A 26,375-nucleotide genomic window follows, 5' to 3' on the forward strand; every position below is an offset into this window, starting at 1 on the left:
GATATGATTGCAACCATTTTTGTTCAGCCTGTCTGTGAGAATGTTTGACAGACTTTTCTTTTTTGGGAGGTTTCACAGTCAGTCATAGATAAAACAGATAATAATGAATTAAGGAATAAATAAAGATTTAGTTCGGCAGGGTTTTTATTTTTATTTTTTTTTGACAGGCTCATTTGTGTCTGCTTTAGAGGATTAGAGATTTGATGTGAAGCCACTTTATTAGGTGTTTTGTCATTGACAACAAAAGACATCTGTGTAAAATGTGGCTCCAATTTGAAACCTCAGGAGCAATGAAATGTATTGGAGTTCTAACCTTAGAACAGGCAGAGCACCTACAAGCAAGCTAAGCTAACGTAAGCATGCAGGACCTCCGACCTGCCGTTACTGCTGAGCGTCAGAGTGATTTAGAACATGACATTGCATTATTCAGTTTAGACTCAAGGACTGTTGTTGTATCATTACTAATGAATCTTCTTTGCTGCCCGAAACAGTCGTAACCGGTGGCAGCCAATACCTCAGTGGTGGCTGTACAGCACAATTCACCATGAAGACAACTGTTTTGAAGCAGTTAGATTAAATGATTTATGGTCAAAATAGCTGACTGAGAAACTAGTGTTTAGGAGTTATTTCAGATATTGGAATCTCTGTTGGATTTTTTGCTATTGAGTGTTTTTCAGTTTTTAATTTGGACACAGTTGCAAACAGTACTTCTTGTTGGATGGTATTTCAGCGTTGCTGCCAAGTGAGGGACCCTTCAGAAGCATCTCTCCAAGTGATTTAAAGGAAAAGAGTCGAGCCTCTGCTGGGCAGGCCATCCCAGACTGTCAATCCCATGACTTACTGGAAACCAAAGGGGAATGATCTGTGCTTCCCAGCTCTCACAAGCAAGAGTTCAATCAGTGCGGGTGTGGAGCCTTATCCAAAAGTGCCACAATCGTGTGATAAATAAAGTGAGTGCTGTCTGGCAGCCATCTAGAGCGAGAGATGTAAGAAATAAGACGGGAGGGAGAGAGAGAGAGAGAAAGCAGATAAAAAGAGGTAACAGAGAGAGGAAGATGGATGGGGATGCATTCGTCTGCCAGAGAAGAGGTGCAGGGTCGGAGTAGTTCGGACCTTGGTAGTGTGATTTATTCAGGAGATAAGTTACTGTGGAACAGGTGAGTGTGATGGTGTACTGTTACCCTCTCGCCTGACTGCTTGCCTCAGTGACTCTGGCCTGCTGTGTTTTTGTCGGTCAGGCTGCTGGAAGAGTTTAATGCGAGCAACACTTGGACACGGTTAAAGATCAGAGCCGGTGGAGATAAACACAGGCCATCTGGGTTCAAACAGGTTAGAACAAACCAAACAGAGATGCTATCAACGGTTCTATATCTTCAAAGGTGGCTGAGGTAATTCATTCTTTCCGCGTTACACTGCGTTCACACACTTCATTCATAAATGTGTCTGCCTCGCTTCAATGGGCATGTAGGAGTAAAGAAAGACTTCTCTCCTGTATCTGTTCATAAAGCTTCTCGCGGGTCTAATTCAGCATCAAACTGCAGACTGAATGACCATAAATTTCAGAAAGACGTGTGATTGTCTCGTATCAGCAATCCCATTGCACGCCACTTTATGAATCGAAGCGGTTGGATCGAGGTTCCTCCCCCTGACAATTGCTTAAGTGCTTTCATAAGGGTCTCTTACTGAGATGCTTTCACTCAGAACAACTTTTTGAAAACACAAAGCAGCAATCAAAATAGTCTTTATTCTGCGTGAGGCCATTTGGTCTTTTCTATTTTGATTTCTTTTCTCTTCATGATGTCACCCTTGAGTCTAATGTGCACACTGCAAGATGAAGAATGTACTCTTGAATCCTCTCTCTGCTAATTATTTCGACAATTTACTTTAATTTCAATTCAAATTGAAATGTTGCATGATGAAAATGATCTCAGTTCTTTTTTATTTTCTACTAAAACAAAGCCCTCAGAGCTCTACTTCAAGGTAAAATAGCAATTGAGTTTTTTACAGTCTTTTCAGCGTTTTCTTTTCCCAGCCTGACATAATATTTTTATAAGGCCGGGGAAAAAAATCTGTTAGGAGACATCAAAGATATGTACTTTTTTTTTTTTAAATCAGCGGTGGTCTGGCCTATTGTACTTGCTAAAAGGTTTCTAAACTATTTATTTACCCTCCAATGGAGACTTTTCATGAGATGATAGCGGTGGACTGTTATTGTTGTGGTGTGTGGCCCTCCATTCTAGGGCTGAATGTGCGGGGCCGGGCTCCGAGAGAACAGCGCTCGCTCCATTGTGCCGCCGTGCAGATTACCACATGAACAGGAAGCTCCGAGGCTCAGACCACCTCTTAAATACCCGAGACAGCAGAGTCATTGTGGGGCTGAATATGAAGGGGTCTGCCCACAGCCGTGGATGGACCATTACCATCACAATGGTCCTCACGCTGTTTATAATTTCAGAGACTTGGCGGATGGTGAGGATGTGAGGCTTGCCACACACATAAAGCAGGCGCCAATCCAGGGTGGCATTCCTTCCTTTGTTTTTTTGGTTAAGAAAGACTGGCTTTGAAATGCATAATTAATGAATTAAAGGCTGCTTTATGTTCCACAAGAGGCCAAAGTTGTACTGCTGCAATCCAATCAGTCTCCAGCATATTTTAAGAGTCATCCATCTGTGGAACTTAAGTTGACTTATCTGCATGATGGTTTCAGGAGTGTGGTTTCTGACAGTAAACACTAAGTAAACATGAAGTACAGCTGACAAAAACAAAAGGCCATCAATAGACAGTTTGATGTTCAGTGTGTGGTGAAGGCCACAGCTGGAAGGCAGGTGTAGGAGGGACGACACATAATGAGGCTGAGTCACGATATGGAGAGTAAGTAAACAAGTCGGGCCTGACTGACATAGAGACTGCAGAACTATCCAACATCTTCAGGTCAAGTCCGGTCCCATTTCTGGTCAACTTTGTCCAGACATTCATTGTGGGGGTTATTCAGAAACTGTAACAGCTTTTAAGAGACCTTTGATCCATCATAAAATAAAATAAACTTCATCTATCAGGTCAGAGAGAAAGTAAGCAGCTCATCTGGTTTTGACACAGAGCCGTTTAAATCCTCAGACTTCAGCACTTCTAAGTCAGTCTATTTTGGTTTCTCAGGACTAAAATTAGAGAACAGTTTTGGGCAAATCTTTGATTGCTGAGAACATCTTTACTTGCTGTTTGTCTTTTCTTTTAGACCTCTTATCCTTTCGTCAAACTACAGTTCTTTTGGTGACTCTGAATCCTAACATCTCAAAGGACAATTTGCAGGCCTTCGATTGGGTAACTCAGGATTTTTCATAACCAAAATCAGATCACAAAATCAGAGTTATTCTACTGATGAAAGTTGAGAGTTGTCAGAGTATATTCATTTCTATGACCTGTATTTGTCCAGATTGGATAGAAACCTTACTAAACGATGTCTGTCAATATGAAAAACAAAATATCACAGTCGATATTTTGTCATCATGTTTTTACTCCTGCCTCATTGTCATTCTGCTGCCACAGCAACCAGAAACAAGGTCCTTACATGCACACATCGTGTTTTATATTCTGTAAGACTGTGGAAATAGCTGCTTTCTAAAACCCAGGGGGAGCAATAAAATGTTCAAGGGAAAAATTCAAACAGAGAAAACAGAAGAAGAGGACAAATTGAGGGACATAATTTCTGTGCAATTCTTGGATTCATGCCTGAGTGTGGTATTGTGTGTCATTGTATCTGTGTTTTTTAACACAGGGAGGTGCACTGATAAACGAGCAAAGCGCTGCTATTGCAGGAGCATTAAACTGCATCAGCCCGGTGCTTTTTTTTGTTTTCAGAAACAAGGGAGCAACAAAGAAGAGAACACTGCATCTAATGCCAGCTAAAGGGCACTTCAGCTATTCCGGTGACAAACAGGACCATGGCTAATGTATATTACCAAGCGGAGATTGAAGCAGCCATTTCTGAAAACAAGCGAGCAGGCGAGTAGGCCGTCAGGATCTCTATTTAAAGACATCTGAGAGAGCCGGCATTCTCTTCTCGCTCCGTTCCCCGCAGCAAAACAATAAATAACTAAATCACAACACACTTAAAAGCCCCGCCGTGCCACAATATCCACATATATCCTTCTCACCACAGTCCCACTCCTCCCTTAACTGCTCTAAATTATTTCAATTCTGCACGAGTAGAAAAAAAAGTGATTCACATAAAGTAATCAGTCTTGGCTGCCTCTTTCTCCCCGAGACAGACTTATTTGACAACTCTGCTACATTAAACAGCCCACTGGTGGAAAGAGAGAAAATAAAAGGAATGCATCCAATTATTCATGCATAATGATAGCTGTGTTATCCAGTGAGGCAGGGGCTCCCACACAATGCAACCCGTCCCCCCTCCCCCAATACATATAATACATCTTAAGAACTGACAATAGCCAGGAGTGGCATTTGATGGGCAACTCATTTTGCATGGTTCCCATCATTCCTCGAGAGGTACGGCCAATTGGCGCCATCTTTAAGACATACAGTATTTATGATGAAGCCGTAACAAAAGTCAAAGATGTATCCTGCAATACTTTGTATACATTTAGTGTCCTTGGATGAACACATTGAAATGTTCCGCAATGAGACAAAACTAAGAATTTATGTCTTCAACCATCCAAGATTTTCTTTGGGGCAGGTAGAAAATTCTTTATTTTTATTTTTTATATATATATATATATATATATTTCTATGATAATGCGTCTCCTGCAGTACTCAAACGTAAACACATGGTACTAGGAACGTTAACGTTGAAACAGCTACACCAAATGAAAATCTGTTCCAAGATTGTAGGCCAATCCCAAGAGAAAAGCCATTCTACAAAACTGTTCAAATATTTCTCTGACCCCAACCATGTTCTGAATATAAATAATACCAATCAAACTGGAGATACAAGGTTCCACATTTGAATAATGTCAGACTGAAGCCCTCTTTTGTACATCAGTAAATACTTAAAACTAAATATAAAGCCTAATTCCAAAACAAAATTGCTTTGAGATCTGTGTTGTGTTATTTCTGTGTCAATGTATGTATTGTTGTAGCTTGGCTTCAATTTGGAACTGGTGAGATGCAAGACAAATTCAGGCTGTCCTATAAACTCAATCAATCAATCAATCAAAAAAAAAAGCAGGGACACCAGCAGGCCTTGCCCCCCCCCCCCCCCCCCCATCATAAGGTCATGTTTTCCGGCCCTGGAGCTTCCTGGTCCCCTAAATGGACAGTTAACAAGCAGGATTCTCCCCCCCGGTATATGGCTATGAAGACCTTCTATATAGACATGAGCTCAAGGTTCACAGCACCTCATTGCCTTCGCTTCAAGCATGCAATAAATTCTACAGCAGGGATGAATTGGTTGACCTTGAGGGTAGCCGGTGTAGCAAGTTGCAATCTAATACCACACATTATCCTATCAGTCTCTCCTGGCTGTATCTTTTTTTAATCCTGTGTTAGTTTTAATGAATAAATGCTGCAATTATCCAATTTGTAGTTGAAAAAATGATCAAAAATAGTCTTTAAAAAGAAAAGCCTTTATGGTTATGTGTGCTTAAATTGTGCAGTGCACTGACAGTTTACGCTCTAACAGATGCAGCTGTGGTGCTCAGGTGTCTCGGCTCGCTCTCTTGCCCTCCATCACCGCTCCAAGTCGATGGGCTGCTCTTAATAATTCATGGGCTGTAAGAATCGGCATGCCCTAATTGGTGGGCAGGCTTAATACTCTGAGCACTGCTGGGAACAAAAAACAAAAGCCGACAGCGCTTTCCTTTTTCTTTTCTTTTTTGTCAGAGAAAAAAATTGACTTGCCTCTCTTTGGTTTCAAGTTAAAAGGCTCCTCCTGAAATCCAAGAAGCACCTTGAAGCACTGCAGCTCCTGCATGCGGGGAGCAAACAGTGCAAGAAGTCGAACTGGGCGTCCTTTTGCTTACTTTGAGAGTGGAGAGGTGAAGTGTAGTAAGGAGTATTCACCCTTCAAACCAGACCTGAGCTCTCCTTCTGGGCCTTCTTAGGGAATATATAAAGTGTCGCTGGGTGCCAGGGTAAAAGGGACGTCTTAAAAGTGCTCTCTTAGAGTGACAGTGATCCCGCTGCATAAAACATTGACGTCTGTTCAGCAGTAAGCAATCACACAGGGAGGCTTCAGGGAGTAGCTTTTGCATTGTATGCATTATGTTAATGTTTTATACATATATTCATCTTTTGATGGTACAGTTTGCATTAATTCTACATAATTTTTTTTTTACTGGAGACACTGACACCTGGTAACCCAGAGCCCAATAAAGTCTGAGTTAAGAGGGAAAGGGAGATAGTAAGAGCACTTCAAGGGGTCTTGTGATAGTTATCAATTAAATGAAACCTTTTTATTATTTTACCGTTTTTGATAGAGAAGCTGGTATTGACACTTTATACAATCAAATGAAATATATGCCTCTGCTGCTAGCTGACAATCTAGTATAACAAGTCTTTTTAAGCATCTTGTATTAATTAAAGCATTGTGTGAAAGAGTGGAAATCAATGAATGCTGTTAAGGGATTTTGTATTTACAAGATTTGTGCATCACATTGATGAAGTTTTTTGTTCAGGGCTTTATTTGAACATCCAAAAACAGATATTCCCATATGATAAGATTATCAACAACAGGTTGCTTGATTGATTGGCTGAATTGTACCTACATCCTGATACTGTACTTGTAAAAAGCGTGATGTGAGTAACCACGAGTTAACAACCGATGCATATCAAAACCTCCTCATGTGGTTGAATGTAATATACTGATACCTAATGAGATGAATAAACACAATCAGGCACCTACTAAAACACAGATGTCTATATATTTGAAGCCAATTTTGTCTGCATTACATTCCAACATTTTCCTGCTCATCAAAACATTTCCCATTTACCCATCCAGCATTTTTCTTTTTTTTTTCTAATCGCTTCTCTCGCAGACTCTAATTATTTAGAATTCTCCAGTTGCCAGCCATCTCGGGATAAGCAACAGCGTTAACTATCTCGTCTCAGAATTAGACTGAAGACTCTCAGCAGGTTGCTGATGTCTGATTGTAATCGTCGTCGAGATCCAAAACACAATTTCTCCAACTTAATTTCATTGTGCTGGTGCGACTAAAAGGCTCCCTCTGCTTCGGTTTACATCTTCAACCTTCCAGTGAAACACCTCCCTGTAAGCTCAAGTGCGTGTTTCTTTCTGGATTCTCAGGCTCAAGCAAAGAGTGACTGTATGACACTTGGGGGAATAGTGTGAAAAAGAAAGTAATATGTGTACACCTGAGAGTGACAAAGACGGAGAAAGAAAAAGAAAATACAAGACCTTCAGCGGACGCTCGTCACCTTGAAATGCTGCTGACGATCCACTCTCATGCTGCCCTCAGTTTCTCCTGTTAGTTTTTTGTCTCCCAACATTCACCTTTACTGAATTACAGGGGTGCAGTGTCAGGCCGCACTACGTTTTAAACGCCATTAAAGCATCTCAGCATGAGGCGGAGGAGCTGTGTCATAGCCGATGTGTTCTGGAAAATTACCACCAAAAAAATGCCAACGACCAGAGGCACAACAAAAAGGTGTGGAGAAGCACTGGATGAGTCATTGAACAACAAAGCTGTGAGGCTCTGTGTGATTTCAGTTTCCCTTTTAGTGCCTTAACGATGTCACTTGTCCATAGCTATTGATTTCTCACTCCTCAGCTTGTAATTGAAAGAAGAGTAAGTGTAATATGAAACCACAAGATGTTTCAGATGATAGAATCACTCCTCTTCTACGCTTCCGATTATAAAATGTTAATTTCATGTAGTAATATTGATTTCATTGTAATTCAGTGGAGCAAATAGGCCCATTGATTAGCAGTGGCTTTACGTCTGTCACTTCAATCACCTCAATAACCCCTAAAAAACTATTTATTAGCATACAACCTCAAAGTGATGGGCATTAAATATTACATACTTGTATATATTATAATACAATTATTATTTTTCTCTTGACAGAACAAAGCTTGTGTCAGATTGTATTGTCTCTAAACACTCTGGGAAAAGAGAGCAGTAAGGGAGTAATGTGATTAAACCTTGAGCCAAAACCTCCTCCTAACTCGGGTCATCACAGGTGATGAAAAACCAAAAAAAAACCCAAACCAGGTTTTATTTGAGGAATGATTGACACTTTGGTGAAGGCAAGGGGCTGGGGTGGGGGAGGGGGGGGGTTCAAAGTTTTTCAAAGCGTATACCGTTAAAACATGCACCATATCCCAGCACGGAGATTGGATTCCAACTACAGGCTCTGCGGGGTCACTGCACAATCTGCACGGGTCAGAGCCAAGGCGGGGCGCTACAAGCCGGCTTGACGTTCTCCATTAACTCACACAGCCATAACACACAACATTACACCTCTGCTGCTAAACAGAAAGATACAGAGAGAGAGGGGACCACAAGGGGGACTACACATGAGCGTAGAGAATGTCTTTGTAAAAATCATGTGTGAAAGAGGGGACATTGCAAAGCTACTTCTGAAACTTAAAAATACCCACAATTTGGATTAAGAAGGAACATAAAAAAAGTGCCAAACGGAGTCTTGTAAATTGACTGTCAACAAAAACCAAAGCTGTAGGATATTATATAAATTACAGGCTTAAGACAATTCTGTGCAAAAGCACAACATTTTTGCGGTTGGGATCATCTACACTGTAAAATGTAGTCGTTAAAAATGTGTCTTTCAGAGTCTTTACATCCACTGAAAGCTGCTGTTTTCACTCACAGTCTCAGCCACATGTAGGCACAGGACTGGATTCTGAGTCACCAGCCTACATACTGTTTGGAAACATGATCGCAAAAGAGCATGTTTGGCAAAGGCAGTGCCCGGCTAGTGTATACAACACATATGGAGTCAGCTAGCCGCCACAAGCCACAGCTTTATTTAAAGCTTCCCCCCGCCCTCACATGACTTGTGGAAGTCAGATCCTCAAGGAAGGTTATTCGAGGTAGTTGTGTTTCTCCAAACATCTGAACCATCAGCACAGCCTCCAGTAATGCCATGCTTACAAGCACAAAAAACAAGGGCCGACACATGCAAGTGCATCCGGTATCGACTCTACTCTGCTCTGTGGGAAACAAAAAAAAAAGTGAGTGTTTAACACTGGTGGTGCTGTAAATGTCTTCCCACAGTGGTATTGGCAGCTGGAATGTCATTACAGTGTTTTTTTAGATCAGGGATTAGAATGACAGTGCTTGTATTGTGGAAGTAGTAGGTGTAGCTGTCTCAGGCTTCTCTTTATGCTTCATTTCACACCATGTTACCTCTAGGCCTGTGTAAAGAGGAGCAGATTCTAAAGAGCTTCAATAAGAGATGTTAAGGCATACTTTGTACCTAAAGTGTTCACCATGTTATACCAGAACTTTAAATAGCCCTTTCTCTAACTTAGAAACATGATTTACCGTAATTATTCAATGACTTGAATTTCATACTTTCCGTTCTAAAACCAGAACAAACCAGACCTCACAGAAGCAGCATCTCGCCAGCTCTGCGATGTAGACTTGTGGTGCCTACAACAATGATCAGCTCTGTCGGAGACACATCATGGGGGCTGCTGATAACCTCCAACAAAAACAACAAACCAGGCCAGAGCAATTCTGCATGTCCGTTTTAACATAACATGGACAGAACATGAGATGCGTGGGAGCGAGAGGTGACTCTTGTGTCGTGTGGGGGTGGGAGCTAATGTGTGTGTGTGTGTGTGTGTGTGTGTGTGCGCGCGTGTGCAAGAGGAGGAATGTGTGCATCTACATGGGTATGTGTGTGTGTGTGTGTGTGTGTGTGTGTGTGTGTGTGTGTGTCTACTTTGCATGCTTGTGTAACAGGGAAACAGGAGCCGGGATCTAAAGAACACATGTTTAGGGTCCTGTTTGGAGCAGTGCTTTGAGTTGACAGCATTGTTTGGGTTTGGGTGTTTCAAAGGGCTGCTGGGGATAAAAGACGAGTCTCTCGAGCTTACACATTTTCCATTTTAAGCTTCCAACATTTCATAGCCATCAACTTTTGAGACAAGGCAGACAATTGTTTCAAGCTAACAGGCTAGAACTATTTATTGCAGATACTTTGGCCCAATTACAGACTCTAACGCATTCACAATTCATTAGTTTTAAGGTTTTCTTTTGATCTATTTGTGATTTATTACACTTGATTTCTTATTTCAGAGGAAAAACATTCTTTAATATAACTCTCTAATAGTTTGAGAAGAGTGCAGCAGTTCCATGAAAACATGAAAGTTTTATCTTTTTAATGAATTCTTTGATCCCTTTTGTTTTGAACACATTTGAATTATTCACTGTGTACACACCAATCTTGGCAAAGCTCTACAAAGATTTCAACACACTTAACTTAATTTAAAGGGAAAAATGAGATAAAACGAGTACTGTACACCTGAAATGTTGCTTAATAATCCAAACAACAGCGAGATAAGTTTATTAAAGTGGAAAGTCTTTAAACTCTGATGGATGTTGACAAGTGACAGTTTGTGTAAGAATTTGTTTTCTTGTCCAAAATCAGTTGACTAATCTGTCATTTTGATTGATACCTGCATGATCATCAAACGGCTCATTTCTTACCACGTCTGACACTGATGTTGGGATGTTGCTCTACATAATCTCGATGAGTATAATTACTAAAGCACAAAACTGGGGAAAGAAGACCCCATTAGTAATGAACCAGGGTACCTTTAAAGTCTGAATGGTCATTTATAAAAGCTTTATGATCCAAGAGGGCACATAAAGTAATTCTCGTGTTTCCAGGGATGCATAAGAAAAGCTTGTAAGTCCAGGAGTTTTTCGTTTTCTTTTGAGATACAAGGTTTTAACATGACGGCAACGGAGGAATGGAGGGAGGCAGGCTGGCAGGCTGGATCAGTCAGTCAGGGTGACCTCATGTGTTTGGCACCGGGAATGCCTATCAGGTTTCCCTCTGTGCAGATTCCAACTCGCTCACTCTACACCAACTCAATCCCCCCCCCCCCCGCCCCCCCCAGAGGCATGTGTGTATGTGTGTGTTTATGTGGAAAGGGGGGTAATTGCATGTCTGTGTGTGTGTGTGTGAGTGTGTGAGAGTGACTGAGATAGAGGTAGAGAGATAAATTATAGGAGATAAATTATTCAGATCAACCATAGTTCAGAGAGAGAGAGAGAGAGACAGAGAGAGAGAGAGAGAGAGAAGGATGGTGAGCTGTGTGTCAGTCTCTTCCAGTGAACTCATTGAACCCAACAGGACTCCCACCCTTCCTCTCCCCACCCCCACCTCCTTCCTCAATGATAAACGTCCGGCTCTCTCATGTTTCCTCGCAGGCTGTTATGTATGCACATGATAATGTTGGTCTTTGTGTGTGTTGGGATTCTGAAAGTGTGTGAAAACTTTTTTTCCTCACATGCTTTGAGTGTTCATGAGGAGTCACATGCTTTATAACAAGGAAAAGAAGAAGAAACACTTGCTGAATTGAATTTTACAAGTTTAAATAATTACATATATAATAATAACAACGATGAAGATTATTGGTCCATCTTGTGCTTAATTTTCTTTTGGAGTTTGTTCTTCACGCTCCTGCTAAGCTTCGATGAGAACACAACAGAGAAAAGTAAATCTACTGAAGACGTTATGATTCTTTTGAACTCTTAACTTAATATTGAATAACATTTTGTGAAATGTTTTAATTATTTGGTTTGTTTTTCTGAAAAACAGGAAATATTGACTTTCTCTGCCAAAAAACAAAACAAAACAGAGAGGTGAGGTAAATGATTTGGTTAAATAAATGGAAGCTTAATTAATAAAAGTGTTATTTAATTGGATGGTTCTTAAATCACACTGGCAAGCTACTTTAAGACTGCAACAGTTACCCTTCAATAACCTTGTTTGACCCACTGTCAAAGAGTGGGCTAGGTAAGCACACACTGTTGGTCACTATCACTATGGTAACAATACAGCACATGCTGCCAGCCATCCTCTTATGAAGCCTCAACAGGCTCAGAAACTTCCCGTTCCACAAATCACTGTGCGGTCACACTAGCAGAGAAATGTACAATGGCAAACACACACAAACTCACACGTAGGTTAAGCAGATGCGACATGCTAGCATGCTAGTTAATGTTGCCACACATCCGCCATGAGAGCCGAGCGCCCAACATAACCCTTGAGTGGGAAATGAAGAAGCAGGGGGAACAGGCTGCTGTATCTCTGGCTGGCTGTTAAACTGCTATTTATAACTAAACAGATGAGCCAGCGCTCTACAGGAAGTCTACACAACTGGGGCACGGAATTCCTAAACATTTAAAAAAGAGAGCAAGCGTCAATGGACGTCTTAATGAGTTCACCGGGTCTGTGGTGGAGAACGTTGTCTTTCCGTTTCTTGAGTGTTTATCCAAAGTTCCCAGGAAGGCGGGGTAATGTCAGCTTTGTGATTAATTGCAGGCCCAAAGTGCTGAGGACACAGAATCTGCTTTGAATGGCGCCGACTGCAGCTTCTACAAGGGTTTATTGCTTTATCGGCTGAATACTAATGTAACCCTCTTCCCTTCGCTCCCTTCTCGTTCCACCAGTGTGAGTGCCTCCAAAATATTCAGCAAGGTATTTGTGGTTAATTGCCCAATATAGTTAAAAGCAGAGGGAAATTCTTACTGTATTTCCCAGTGTTAGCCTGAATTAAAAGCACATTTTCAGTGGGCTTGATGCAGATCTCTGTGGGTTGCCTAAAGATCCATATACAGCATGATTCCACCCAATATGTTAGGAGAAGCATAACATATGGCGATTACACAAGCATGCAGCTGTTGTTTTTTGGGGCTAGAGATAAATAATGGATACAAGTCCTCCACGGGGTACTCAAGACAGCTAATGAGAGAGGGAAAGCAGACAGGGAATTAGCAACTAACTGTTTTTCAAAGCCACTGTTTTCAAACATTTTCACAAGAGCCCAAGGACAAAAAAAATACAGGAAGATAAAAACATCAATATTCATCTACTGGAAAAGTACTCACATGCTAACATTTGCATTTATTCAAAACTTGTGCGGGTAATATTGTGCATATTTTAATACAGGCAAAGGGTAAGACAGGTCTCGCTTAAATGTGTGAGGAAGAATTGATTTCTGGAGCATTTCCTTTCTCACACACTCTCTGTCCTGATCTTTCTCCCTCAAATGTGGGTAAGTTTAATAATTTAGTGTGGCAGAGGAGATAGTGTCGGCCTTGGTACAGATTGTACAGAAGGTTACTAGTGTCCTGCATCAAACCCTTCAATAGGTTTTTCATTTCCAGGCATTCATGTGCTACTTACTGAAGTCATACCCTCTCAGTGTGTGCAGAGGGGGTGTCTGCAAGGCGACATGATAAACTATTGAAAAGCAAGAAAAGCGGCATCTTGCTCGGAGACCACATATCATAATGACACTTTTTAATTCTGTTGCCAATGGCTGTTTATGTGCTGCTAATTACTGGCGAAGAATAATTATCTCTCCTCCAATTGGACTCTATCACGTCGAGGGCTTTCTCCTCGTCTATGCTTTCCATTTATCCTGGTTTGAGGCTCTGTTGGCTCGGCTTGCTCTCTGCATCAGTGTCCTTGCGATCTAATTCATGCCGCCTACCTGTCCCGCTCAGTGTTTTTCCATACGCTGACTAATGCACGCACACTCTGGCCTCGGAAGCGTCTGCAGCAGTGGAAAGGTCTGCAAGGCAAAACCCATTCAGGCAAAATGTGAGAGGGTGGCTCGAGTCATTTAACTCAAATAAAGCCGGGAGAAAGGCCTGTTTGCTCTTGGTAATCCCCCACTTGCTCGACAAGGCTTCGCAAGGTTCATCTGCCGCGCTAAATTGGTGCACGTATCCTTATTTGTATAGGAGCTCATTGTGGCTGGGTGTGTGTGTGTGGGGGGGGGGGGGGAAATCTGACAGGACTGGCAGCTATTCAAGCCCTCATGCCTATTTGCTTATCCTCATTCATGGCAGAATTGGCTTTTTCCGGAGCCATTTTTCAAGCTATGCGTGACATGGTATTCTCACTGAGCCTGCCTCCACTAATGCAGCTGTGTAGAGTAAATATTGCAGAGCAGTATGTGTTTAGGAGAGCAGAGACCTGGGCCTCCTGCAGTAATCACAGTGGTAAGGCTACACTTCCATTTGCATGTCTGCGACTGGTGCTCCCTCCGGTTTCAACATGGGAACATCTGGGTTCAAAACACCAGCTCATTGGTCCTTCAAGACACAGTTTAATTGAAATGCTAATTCTTCATATGAAGACCTACATTGGGAAAGGATTGTCTTTGTCAGACTGTGACGTCATTAAGTTATTGAAATACGTCTGTGAAAAATGAGACGATTGATCTTTCTGTCCTTCCCCACAGGTGGTTTTCTCAGTCCTTCATGGCTCTTGATTCTCTGGTGCAAAAGGCAGAGCAAGTTTGAATTCAATGCACTGCATATAAAGAGAAGAAGACTTTCCAGGAAAATAGTTTCAGGGAGACTCAGCACCGCCTAGTAGATTGTTTTGATTATGAAGTCAACACTGTTAGGCCCTCTTAAATTTCCCCCCAAAAAAATCTGTGTTCATGAGGCAGACCACAAACTAGGGCTACTACTGAATAGCACAACTGAATGTGCTGCCTCGTTCACTTTAAGGATCTTCAACAGGAAAATTGTAAACGAGGGGATTTATACATAAAGGCTAAATTTGGCCAAATGAACAACCACACCAGTCAAGGCATTGAGGAGACCTATATTAAGAATGTTTAGTGAAGAATAGAGCTTGTTTCTTTGGATGACAATATGGGTTATACATTGCTTGTGTCAGTGAGTACTCCAGTCCAAAACCATTACTTATGGTCTATAAAACAAATCAACTTGCTCAACCTGAAATCAATTCTTCATTGCACCAAAACAGTAACCTACACAGAAAACTTTGCAGTACTGCCACCATGGATTAAATATGACTTCCAACGGCAACTACTTTTTGATAACAGTGGGAAAAAAGTAGATATCCGGAGTTTATTACTTTATGATATAGCAAACTAAAGTGACGTGCAAGTCGATAGTTTGAAATTAGTCACAGCTACCAAACGTTTTAGGGGTTCAGCAATATTATGTTCTAAAAAGTCCTGACTATCAAATAATGTTTTCTAATTATGGAATAATGGAACTTGGCATTACACAAGTTTAGGTATTGAATTAAATATAAGAAGGAAATGATGGTATTGGAGCATGTCTAGTAATGAATTTATAAAGCAAGCCTCTGCCTCCATCATATGCCCTCGGTCAGGAAGGTGAAAAGGCAATTCTGCAGCAGCAGGAGCCATGTGAAGATCCTCTGGTGCACTGCTCCTCAAAGTTTACACTGCAGCCACTCGTTAAAAATGCAGGAGCAATTACTCCGGCTGATTCTGAGTCAGTGAACGCCACCAAGCCGGGCTGCAGCCTCCCCCTCCCTCCACCCTTCTGCTGCCAGCAACCCGAGCATTCTTCTTGTGAACCGGCATGCCAAAGGTAGGGCAGCAGACGCAGCAGACACCCAAAGCTTCAGTTACACTAGAACAACAAAAGCCCTCGGCTTGACTGCCTGTCTGTCTCTCACGGGATGCAGTTACTCGCCCCTCCCTCACTCCTCATCAGAACGTGACCTGCAGTCTGTCTGACAACGTTCATCAGCAGCTCAGTGTCTCGTCCTGACCCCACTCCTCTGCTGCCCCCCTCTTTCCCTCCAATGGGGCCAAAAAAGATACATCACACTTTTTAATGTAAGTTATGTGGTTTGAAATAGAAAGGTTCATAAGTGTAACATTTTAAATCCCAGAGAGTGGCTCATGATTGAGAGAAACTTCAGTGACACACTTCGAGACCTTTGCTTGTGTTGTACTTACTCTCAAATGAACGTTGCTACATGAATTGTATAATTGTAGAAACATAAGGAACCAAACAATAAAATATGCATTGCAACCAATGACTACCATAATAAATGGAAACAAACTGACTTAAGCTGAAAAAAAAGTATTCAATTGTTCACATAAGACAGGTGGTGTTTGCTATTTTTATTCTGAAGATGGAAGAAAGAATCCCGACACAAGTATTGAACCACACTGTGAGAGCATTCATTCTTATTCAGACGTATTATTTGGTATCTATTGAGCAGAAACAGGAGCCAACAGAAGTTTCAACAAAGTTGGTAATCCCTTTATCTCTTTTTCAACAAAGTTGATAATCCCCGACCAAACTTATTCAGTCAAATATATTCCATTCAGTTGAAAAATATTGACTATAACGTTGCCAAAGAGATGTTAAACAAAGATTCAATACAGGCCTAACAATTTGAACTGTTCTAATTTAAAACACAAAACAAAAAGAATCACTTCAAATGGTAAAAATGTCTGTGTGGGTTTTGACTTTTATTAAACCCCATGTGATTTTCTTTGTGTCTAAGTGGGTTGTATGTATTAAAAGGGTATACACAGGAGGTGTCGCATGTCATCCTGCACAGATGGAGGGACACCTTGCCCAGCAGACAGCAGGGGCTCATGGAGGTTTGAGGCGCGCAAAAGCAAGGGAGGATGGGAAAGAGTAATTACAAAAAGGGACATGAAAGAGAATTTCAAGATGAAGAGAGGCTTAGCAGAAAAATAGGAGCAAGAAAGATTGATTTGAGCAAAAGTGAGAAGGATGTATAAGCAGTCAAAGATGAAAAGGGACAAAATTCTGAGGCTGTGGCCCATCGTCCGCAGAGGGAACAGGGGAGACATGAAAACACAGGTCCAGGCCCAGGCCAGACCCGACAGAAAAACAAAGCATCGTGCGAGAGGAGACAGCTGCAAGCGAATGCTTTGCTGCAGAGAGGAATGTAAGTAAAAAGAAGAAAGTTGAAAAATTCAGGTATTTGTAGTCCTGCCGTGTTGTTTGGTTTGAAGGGCACGTCATGTGTCGCCTTTCATCTGACTTTAAATCCGAAGCAACATTGTTCCTGTCTCTCTTTATGTTTAGTGCCTTTTTCCTCTCTGTGGGAACACTTTCAGAAATACAGACACACACAAAACTGTTTCATTTCAGCACCTCCTAAGGAAACGCTCCGCTTCCTGGAACAGAAAAATGCTAATGAACTTAAAAGTGTTTTGGAAATTCAAATTATGCCTAAGGCCACCTGGTAAAAAGTTAACATCCTCAATTTTCTTGATGCAAAAAAATGATTCTGGTAAGGATTCTTTGTGTGACTCTTTTAACAACAGTACCATCAGTGTCTGAACCCAGCGTTTTTTAAGATAAGAGGGAACTTGCCCAACTCACTCCACCATCTCTCTCCTCATATGCCCCAGTTCACCAAACAGGTAAGGATTTCCTCTCTGTTGAAGCACAGAGTTGCCTGTTATCTCCAGATGGTCTCGGGAAGGAGAGTTCAGAGACAAGAGTCACTGGGGCAAGAGCTCTACCACGGAGAACAACATTTTAGATTTCATGCATTTATCTCCGATGCTCTTTTTCTGCTGCAAGCTCCGATGGGTTAGCAGATACTTTGGTCTGTGTCTTACTCAAGGACGCTTCAATAGAGCAGAGAAACATCATGACCTGGTTCTGAGACCTTCAGTCAAAGCATTGGAGGATGCAAATGACTCCTCCCCCCAACTTACAACTTCATAAAGTAGAAATCAAATAGGAAGATGTCTTTTATGAGCCTTTTATGCAATGCAAACACATGCCTATTATTGCTGTTACATTCTGAAGTCTTGGAGTGAAATAGACCCTGGGGATAAAAGACAATTTTTTTCAGATTTAGCCAGCGGATATTTGGATAAGCAATGAAAGATATCCGGCAGAAACGTCCTTTTTCATGTACTGTTTAGTGTTTACTGTCAGACAACCAATTTAAGACGCAATAATGGAGTTGCAGTGGACATATGATGCTTACAACCAGATTTTTGCTCACAGGGATTTACATTTTTTAGTCTAACAATACACAAACTGTACCAAAATAGTACTACCATTGTGGGGTCCCCAACCTTTGCTCTTTGGTTTTCCCAGCAAACAGCTTGCTGACTCAAAAATGTTACAATAATATTTGCATTACAAATTGAATTAAGAGTTCCAGAATCAGCATGTAAAAAGATATTTGTTTAGAAAATACATTAATACAACCCTGAGTACTGCCATGTTAATACAGGGCATGCTTCTTTTTCTGATTTGTAGAGATACAGCCGATACAATCGTTGCATTTTTTTATTTTCATTATCTTTGCTCTTCATACAACATCAATGTTGAGGGCGCACTCTGGAAAAGCAGCTGTAATGTAGACGGCAGCGTGCAGAAGGCAGGGTCCAAACACCCAACTCTGTGGCTTCTAAGAGGCTGCGGGGAAGAAGTAATGCACACACAACCTCTAATGCATGGGTGTGCAGACAGGGCAGAGCTGTCAGTTGATAGATGAGAAGGGTTAAGAGTACCCCCTAATGTAGTGTGTGTGTGCATGTGTGCAAGTACACACAGGCCACAGCAAATAAATGGAGTTGTCAGCCCCATTGACTGACAGTTACACAAAGAGGAATTGTACTACTGGATAAAGCCGTTGGCATAGGCAGATAAAAAAAAAGCAAAAGGAATTAGTTGATTAATGATCCACCAGCTTCCTGACCATGTGAGGTGAAGGATCAGGAAAACATGACAAAAAAAAGAAGATCGAGCTCTCGCTAAAAAGCCTGCCATTTGAGCTAGCTAAGAGAGAGCACATGATGAGCTGAGATTTACAGCCAGGCGAGGACAGTATTTTGTATTGGGCAGTCAGTCGTGAAGCACGTATCAAGAATTACAAGTGGGGAAATGAGTTATGCCACCCCTGTCTTAGCGCTAATAAGAACATATCGCCCCGGCCTGGAAATAGAGCTGTGGGCTTTAGTAAATGTAATATAAGAAGTGTATCTTTCCAGCCCTAAAAGCCCTTGATAAACTCTTCAAAGCAGATCCACATCAGCAGAGACAGAGGGGACTAAGCTGCTAGCCGAATTTTACGCCACTGATAACTGATTCCATGAAAGACTTTGAAAACTGGTCCTTTTTTTGTACCGCCTTTGATTTTGCTTGCTCTCCATGTCTATGTATATCTGTCTTTCCCTTGTTGTCTCTATGCTTCTCTTTCTCTGCTGTCAAAGCATTACCGGAGGATTTGCGATGGCTCTGTTGTTATTTCTGTAGCACAATGGTTCAGCCAGTGTAACAAAAAACAAACCCTTTTCGTTGCTTTAACTGCACAACATCTATCTTCCGTTTCTGTCTTGTATTCTTCAATGCATGCATCCCCCTTTTCCTCAATTTCTTCCTCCAGTTCCAAAGATTTAGACATAGCATACATGAAGACTATAGCAAGGGCAGAAACAGGCATAAATCCTCTCAAAGGGCTCCATTGACTGCTGTTTACTTAAGACCAGAGACATTAGCTGCTGCTAAATCAGCCTCAATTTGCCCCTCTTGGCTCCTCAGGTTCTCTATGTACTAGTCTTACTGTAGCAGACGCCTGCATGCTACTAGATCACAGCCAGAGCCCAAGTGTGTGTATTTAAAGTGTATATATTGGGCTTTTTGCACGAGTGTACCATCACTGACATTTGGCAGGTAATGACCTAACCTATTAGTGATGTAGCAGCACAAGGGTACAGCAGTGTGAGCTTTTTTCCATACTGTTAACAGACAGTAAACCCCAGAAAATTCAACAACAGAGGCAGAATTTATTGCAACGATTCAATGCAAATTATCAGTAATTTGAGACTTCCTTTTGAGAGTTGTGTGTTATAATGAAACAGGAAACCGAAAAATGCCTGTCAAAGAGAGAAAATTAGATACAATGCACGCCAAGACAAGCAGGCACTTAGTGCACACATTCAGCTGAAATTTATATTCTTTCCTAAACGCTATCATAACATAACAATAATTGATCAGTGAGCTGTAATTGCTCTTGTGGGCGAGGGGAGGGAACAGGCCACAGCGAGGCGTTTTACTGTAATTTTCCCATTTATGATGCACGTCTATTACCTATCATTAAAGTTGAATGCAGAGCAAGCTGCGAACAGCACTAAACATCAAATTCACTGAGAAAGACAGAGGCTGGATGAAGGCCGAATTTCAGCAAATGACTCCATGGACTGATCAGCTGGGGAATAGACAGAAATAGGGCCTTTAAAGGATCCTCTCATCAAAGCAGCATCCTGCCAGCTCCCCCCAGCCATAACCTCATATAAAAAGCCACACACACTAGACACATTGACGTGCACACACAGACACACAGACGCACAAATCCTCTTTCGGGAATCAATAATTCAGCTAAAGAGAAGCACATGCTACGCCCCACTGCACTAATCAATAGAAAGCCAAATGTTATTGTTTCATCTCATTCTCTGACTTTCACATTCTAATCTAGGCTGACTAGCAACATGCTGGACAGCCTCAGAGGACTCCATTAAATTAGAATATAATACAGACATACAGAGGGGATAAAGAGACCCCAAATGCAGAAGGGCCGTCCGTTTATTCTGCCAGGCCGTTACCACAACGTCTTTACTATACAGTCCTTAGTCATAACCAAGCACAGATGCTCTATAAATTTCCAATGCATAGATTCTCAAATATGTGTCGTAAAATGGAGGCAAGAGAAGGAGAATGGTACCACTTTGTGTATGAGTTACGGCCCGCTCCCTCTTTCCATACTGAAAACATATTTATGCCCCCTCCCGGATCACAATGCATGTCTCCTGGGAGAATGAAAGCATGAAAATGACCTGCATGTTTGAATCTGATGCCTAAAGCTGAGCTGACTGGGCAAGGAAGGAGCATTGGAATGAATTTTTGTGTTTGTGTGTGGACATGTGGAATTTTGTTGACTTTTTGGACTGAACCTTGAAGCTGGGACCCCTCATCTCTTTGTGTAATCAAGCTATCAATGATCATTAATGAGAGAGTGAAAAAGCTCTTGGCCACATTACCCAACTCTCTGGCCCCCCTTTCTCCAACTGACCCCGTCTTTGGCTCTATCATATCAGTGCATCAAGCCACTGGCTATTTTAACAAACCATGAAAATGATTACAAATGTTTGCTGCTGATTAAAAAAAGGAAATGTATGCTGTTCTCCCCCCCCACCCCAAACCATGGGTCTCGTTTGCATGACACTGGACCCCAGCGACTCGCTCAAGGATACATCAATCGCTGACGGTGGCAAGATCGGATCTGCGCTGACCTTGGGAGTGAACTGCAGCATCGGCGAAGATGGCAGGGGGCCCTGTTGCAACTGAGAAGGAAGGCAGAAGGAGAGGAGGGAAGTGGGGAGGGGGGGGGAGGGGGGGTGGACATGAGGGAAGGAGGGAGGGAGGGCCGAATGGAGGGGTATATCCTGATTGAGAGGCCCACGAGATGAGCAACTCTGAGATATGGGATGGGAGGTAGAGGGGGGTGATGGAGGGAGGGGGTAGGAAGGAGAGGGAAGCCATATGGCAGCAGCACAAATGTATTAAACTATAAATCAGGGGGAGAGCGAGTGGACTGCCAGGTGGGGCTGCAGGCAGGTCCTCCCTGCTGGAAGCAAACTGGTTCACTCCAAATGGAAAAGGATGAAAACATCGCTGGTATTTTGCTTTATCTCTTTCTTCCAACACAGTAATTGCTTGAACATTTTTTCTGACGTATTTCCTTGTTATAATAGGGGAAATTTGTAACATTAAAACTTGTAATCCTCAGGCTAAGCATTGGAGAATGTTCAAAACTGCAGGTTTGGAGCCAACACCAAAACAATACTTTTTCCAATAACTTTCATTTGGGGTAAATAGATATAGTCCAATGCTCAATGGTTTAGTTTTAAATAAAGAACTATGTTTGGATATAAAACAAAGCAAAGCTGGAATAACTTTAGTAATTAAGATCAGGAATTATCTTTTTGAAAAAAAAAAGGATAAACATCTGTCAAGTCCTTTAATTCAATAACGACTTACCCTTAGCGTTGACTGTCAGAATGCTAACACAGTTTGACAGTCAGTGCTATGGGCACATTTGGGACGGTGCTAAAAAAAAACGTTTTGGTTCAATATCAAAGCCAGAGATAATTAATATCAACTTCACACCTTCATTACGTATGTTGTCTAGTCATTGCAGTACCATCAGGCAGACACAATAATGGACAGAAATAAGTGTTAAACATGTAAGAAAGCAAAAAGTGTAATCCCCTAAAAAGGCTCCCATTTAATGCGGTCTGGGTAGTGCACCTAGCCAGGATCCTGGCAGCCACCAGGGCTCAGTCCTGGGCTCCCATCCCAGAGGCACTGATGCATACTAGGGCTAGAGCAAACACAGGCAGCCGTCCTCATGCCTGCTCTCTCTCTGAACCAGACCCACCATCAACATGGAAAAAGAGGGGTCAGAGCCTGTTTGTCCTCTTTTTTTTGTAAAGCACAAAAAAAACATTTGTGGTGTTAAGTGAATTAGTAACTTCAAAATTAAATGTTCAATCTGCCTCTTTAGAAACGGAGCATCGAAGCGTTTAAAAAATGGCAGACATTCAGCCTTCAATTACTTTATTAGTGGATTTAATTGGGAGCCTGATTCGCTTGTTTTTTTATGTTTGACAGCACAAAATGAGAGTTCAATCAGTTTTATTATTAGCTAACCGAAAGCTTTGTAATATTTATACCCGACATGTTTCACTTGATATCGCTGCACAGTATCACATCAAGAGCTTAGGAGTTTGCAGGCGAGAGATGGATGGAGGTTACAGGACAAGCTTCTCTTAACGGTCTAGTAGGCTGGACCAACAGTAGACCTAAGCATCCAGCCTTGATCTCTACTCCTTCACTCAGAGAGAGACACACACACACACACACACACACACACACACACACACACACACACACACACACACACACACACACACACACACACACACACACACACACACACACACACACACACACACACACACACACACACACACACACACACACACACACACACACACACACACTAACACAGCCATCCACACTCCAACGAGGTACCTGCCATCTGAAACCATCACAACCAAGGCCAGCTATCTATCAAATCCCATCTCCAGTCAGGGATGAGAGGGGGATGAATGGGAGTGAGTTGGAAGACGGGAGGTGGGGGGAGTGTTGGTGAAGGTGAGCGAGGGAGGGAGGGAGGGAGGGAGGGATGAGGTGTAGATGAGTAGGGTTGAGGAAGAGCTGGCATACCTTGGTCTGGAGATAGTGGGGGTAGTAGTAGGTGTACTGAGGGTACATTGGCTGCTGCTCCAATCGCTTGCCCATGTAGCTGGAATCTTTAGCACTGAGGCAGGGAATGGTGACACAGGGGCGGGAGCTGCCAAGTAGCTAGCGATGGGATAGAGGCAGCGGCGGGGGCTGTGTGATTCCTTGTCTTGGCTGTCCGCACTGATGTGTCGCTAGTCGGATCTCCAGGGAGAAGGCAGGGTGTGCGTTCTGGACAGCCGCTGGGAGTAAGTCTTCCTCTGACGGGGATAGCTCACTGGTTCCAGAGTCTCAATATCAGGTGGATAATGCTGGATCAATGGGAATATTTCCACAAGTGCTGGAACCAAAAGCAGCTTTTTCTGTGTGGCTGCCGGTATCTGATAGTAATGCGTGATAAGGGTGAGGTAGAAGAAGAAGAGAAGAGGTGCAGGTGGCAGTTGCTCTGGCAGTCCTGTGAATGTTGGAGAACGGGAGAGGAAGAGGAGGAGGAGGAGAGGAGGAAGAAGGAAAGGGATGGCAAGGAAAAACGGGAGAGGATGTGTAGGTTCACTCCTCTATTTAGAGCTGTTTCAGGTCCAGTCTTTCGCCTGGGCTTTAATCTGCCTCTCTCTCAACTGAATCTGACTCTGTCTCACTGCCCCTCTCTCTCTTTACACACACTGGCTCTCTCTCTCTCTCCTCTGTAGTCTGATTCGACGGTGGCTGCGTGCTGTCCTGTTTGACAGAGGGGGAGATATCCTCAGCACCGGTGGCCGACGGATGCACTTTGTGTTGCACAGCAGCAGAATCACAAACACAAGTCGAAGACAGAACCAGAGAACAATCTCAGTCTGAAGCAGTAGAGTCGGCAAGAGGGCAGATAATTATCCCAGCTCCTGAATGATGTGGCAAAAGCGTGTATTAAAAAAAATCCACCGGTTGGTTAGTCCACTAGGTACGAGATAGAAGACGAGTGAAAAAAAAGCAGTGACTGTGTCCCAGGTGCCCAGTAGAGAAGGAGTCCCTCGTCTGCGATCCTCCCTCTTCCTGCTCTTGTAAAATGTGTTCCTTATTCCGTCCTTGGCACTCTCGCTCCTCTAAGCAGCCTGCCTCGTTCTCTTTCCCTCTATCGCACAGTGACTCTCTCTCTCTCTCTCTCTCTCTCGTGTGTATTCTCTATCACTCAGCCTCTCTCTCTCTCTCTCTCTCTCTCTCCTTCTCCTACACACTGACAGGGCGGTAAAGGGGGCTCGTCCAAGGCTTTGCGAGTAGAGCAAACTGCCTCCTCCTTCCCGAGCCCAGCCGGTAGGAGGGTCTTGAGCAGCTCTGTACGAGAGAGGGACCCAGACACAGACCAGCGGGCTGCAGCGTTTCCACAACCTGGGAGAACGCAGGGAAGAGGAGGAGAGGAGACCAGAGGGGGGATGGCATCAACGCAAGCAGTCGATTCCCCCTACTGGCTGCATGTGGTGCTACTGCCTGGAACACGCTGTGTCCTCAAAGTAACACTTTAAAACTAGGCTGAGTTTATCTGTTGATGAGCCATTTTCAACACTCTTGAAAAATAGATTATTAAAGTCAGTAAGTTTTTCTCCTGGTTAAATACCTTTTAATAAAATAAATAAAAAATAAGTTAGCATTTATGACTGTTTTTTATTCTTAGATTTACTGTCTACATATTTTGTAATATAAAATAACTAATTAGATTTTATTAAGTCACAACAAGGACCTCAAGGATTTCAGATCCCTAAGAAACTTTTAAAAGTGTGTGTTTGAAATAAACAGAAGATACTTGTGCCCTAATGAAAGGATAAGTGTTCAGTGAAGACACCCTTTGCTCCAGTCATACCCCCTATATCCAATTGGGGGGGTATACCATACTGCTAAGTTACATAACCTACCCTATGACCATAAATTGCCCCCGAAAAATTAGTGCAAATCCATCTCCGCCACAGCTAGCTGGTAAAACATTTTACAAATGTTACACACCTTTATTTAAAAGAGATAAAAACATACCGTCATGAAGCAACAAAATAAAATCTATTCTGCATGTACGTTATGTAATCCAACGCAAATGTTCTGGTTATGGTAAATCATCTGAAAGTAATTTTCTCTGCACGTAAAATATTCAGAAAATAAAATAAACTTGCCAAAGTGTAAAAAGAAATAATGGAAAGAAGAGATTTATATAAGACAATAAGTCGTTACTATCAGCCATTTTTCCTGGTAACATTTTGCATCTGCCATGTTTGGATATCAAGTTGGACATTCTAACTGTGAACATTTCACTCTCCTGTACTGACTGGAGTTTGTATACATGTTGGTTTAAAACATTTACTTCAGGGTCAACAAAGGTAGTCCTTCTGATCATCATTCTCTAAGCATAGGCTGAGGAGGTAGAGGGAAACTTGTAAATTCAAACACCAACAGAGGAGATCATCTCGTTTGATTGACCATGACCAAAAGTAAATTGTCGACGAATGTTTGCCTCATCATCACAAGTAACCACAACACTCTTACTTCTGCATTAAAATAACATGTGCATAAAAAACCCATCTCTCAAAATATCCCACAGATCATCCACATGCGTTGAAAGGGACTCGCCTCCTGAGGGTTCTAAGTTACTCTGAGGACACAAGTTCAGCAGCCTCATTTTTCACTTAATTAGCAAATCAACTTGGTTTTCATTTAAATTACCTGAAACGAGTCCTGCAGGAAATTGCAGCCAAAAACTACACCATGAAATCACTGGACTGAAAACAATTACGTCTTGGCAATTTCTGCATCTGAACATAGACCCCGCAATTTGATGAGTTTAGGTTTGTGTTTCATTGGTTACACATGAGAACATTACTCAAGAAAAACAACAAGGCTGATGTCTCCTCAGACAAAAGACAGACAATAATAACCTGATTACATATTTCTAGAGCAGCGTTCAAGATGAGTGAGTTCAGCTGTAGACGAGATATATTTTTTTCTCCTTTGAGTATTTTGATAATTGCTTTTATTGCATCAATTTGTATTAAATCGTAAGTTCTGTAACACTGAAATTATCTTAAGACTTATTTAATGGATGAGCTGCAAGAGAAAAGACATATTCAC

General features: G+C 42.2%; 1 protein-coding gene across 5 annotated transcripts in view; it reads right to left on the reverse strand.

Annotated features, from left to right (window-relative positions):
• The window catches only part of rbms3 (RNA binding motif, single stranded interacting protein), a 285,229-nt gene that overhangs the window by 182,178 nt on the left and 76,676 nt on the right, over positions 1-26,375 (reverse strand). The window contains exon 1 of one of the 5 annotated variants that reach the window (XM_061058803.1): positions 23,277-25,185. The exons of 2 other annotated variants lie outside the window; for them this stretch is intronic. In XM_061058803.1, coding sequence (XP_060914786.1) covers positions 23,277-23,351 — 75 coding nt within the window. In that variant the 5' untranslated portion in view covers positions 23,352-25,185. Of the gene's footprint in view, positions 1-23,276; positions 25,186-26,375 lie in introns of those variants that run through there. 2 more of the 5 variants (XM_061058801.1, XM_061058802.1) reach the window with 2 other exon arrangements.

The sequence above is a fragment of the Labrus mixtus genome, chromosome 16 (genome assembly GCF_963584025.1).
Source record: "Labrus mixtus chromosome 16, fLabMix1.1, whole genome shotgun sequence".
In the NCBI taxonomy this organism is placed as follows: domain Eukaryota; kingdom Metazoa; phylum Chordata; class Actinopteri; order Labriformes; family Labridae; genus Labrus; species Labrus mixtus.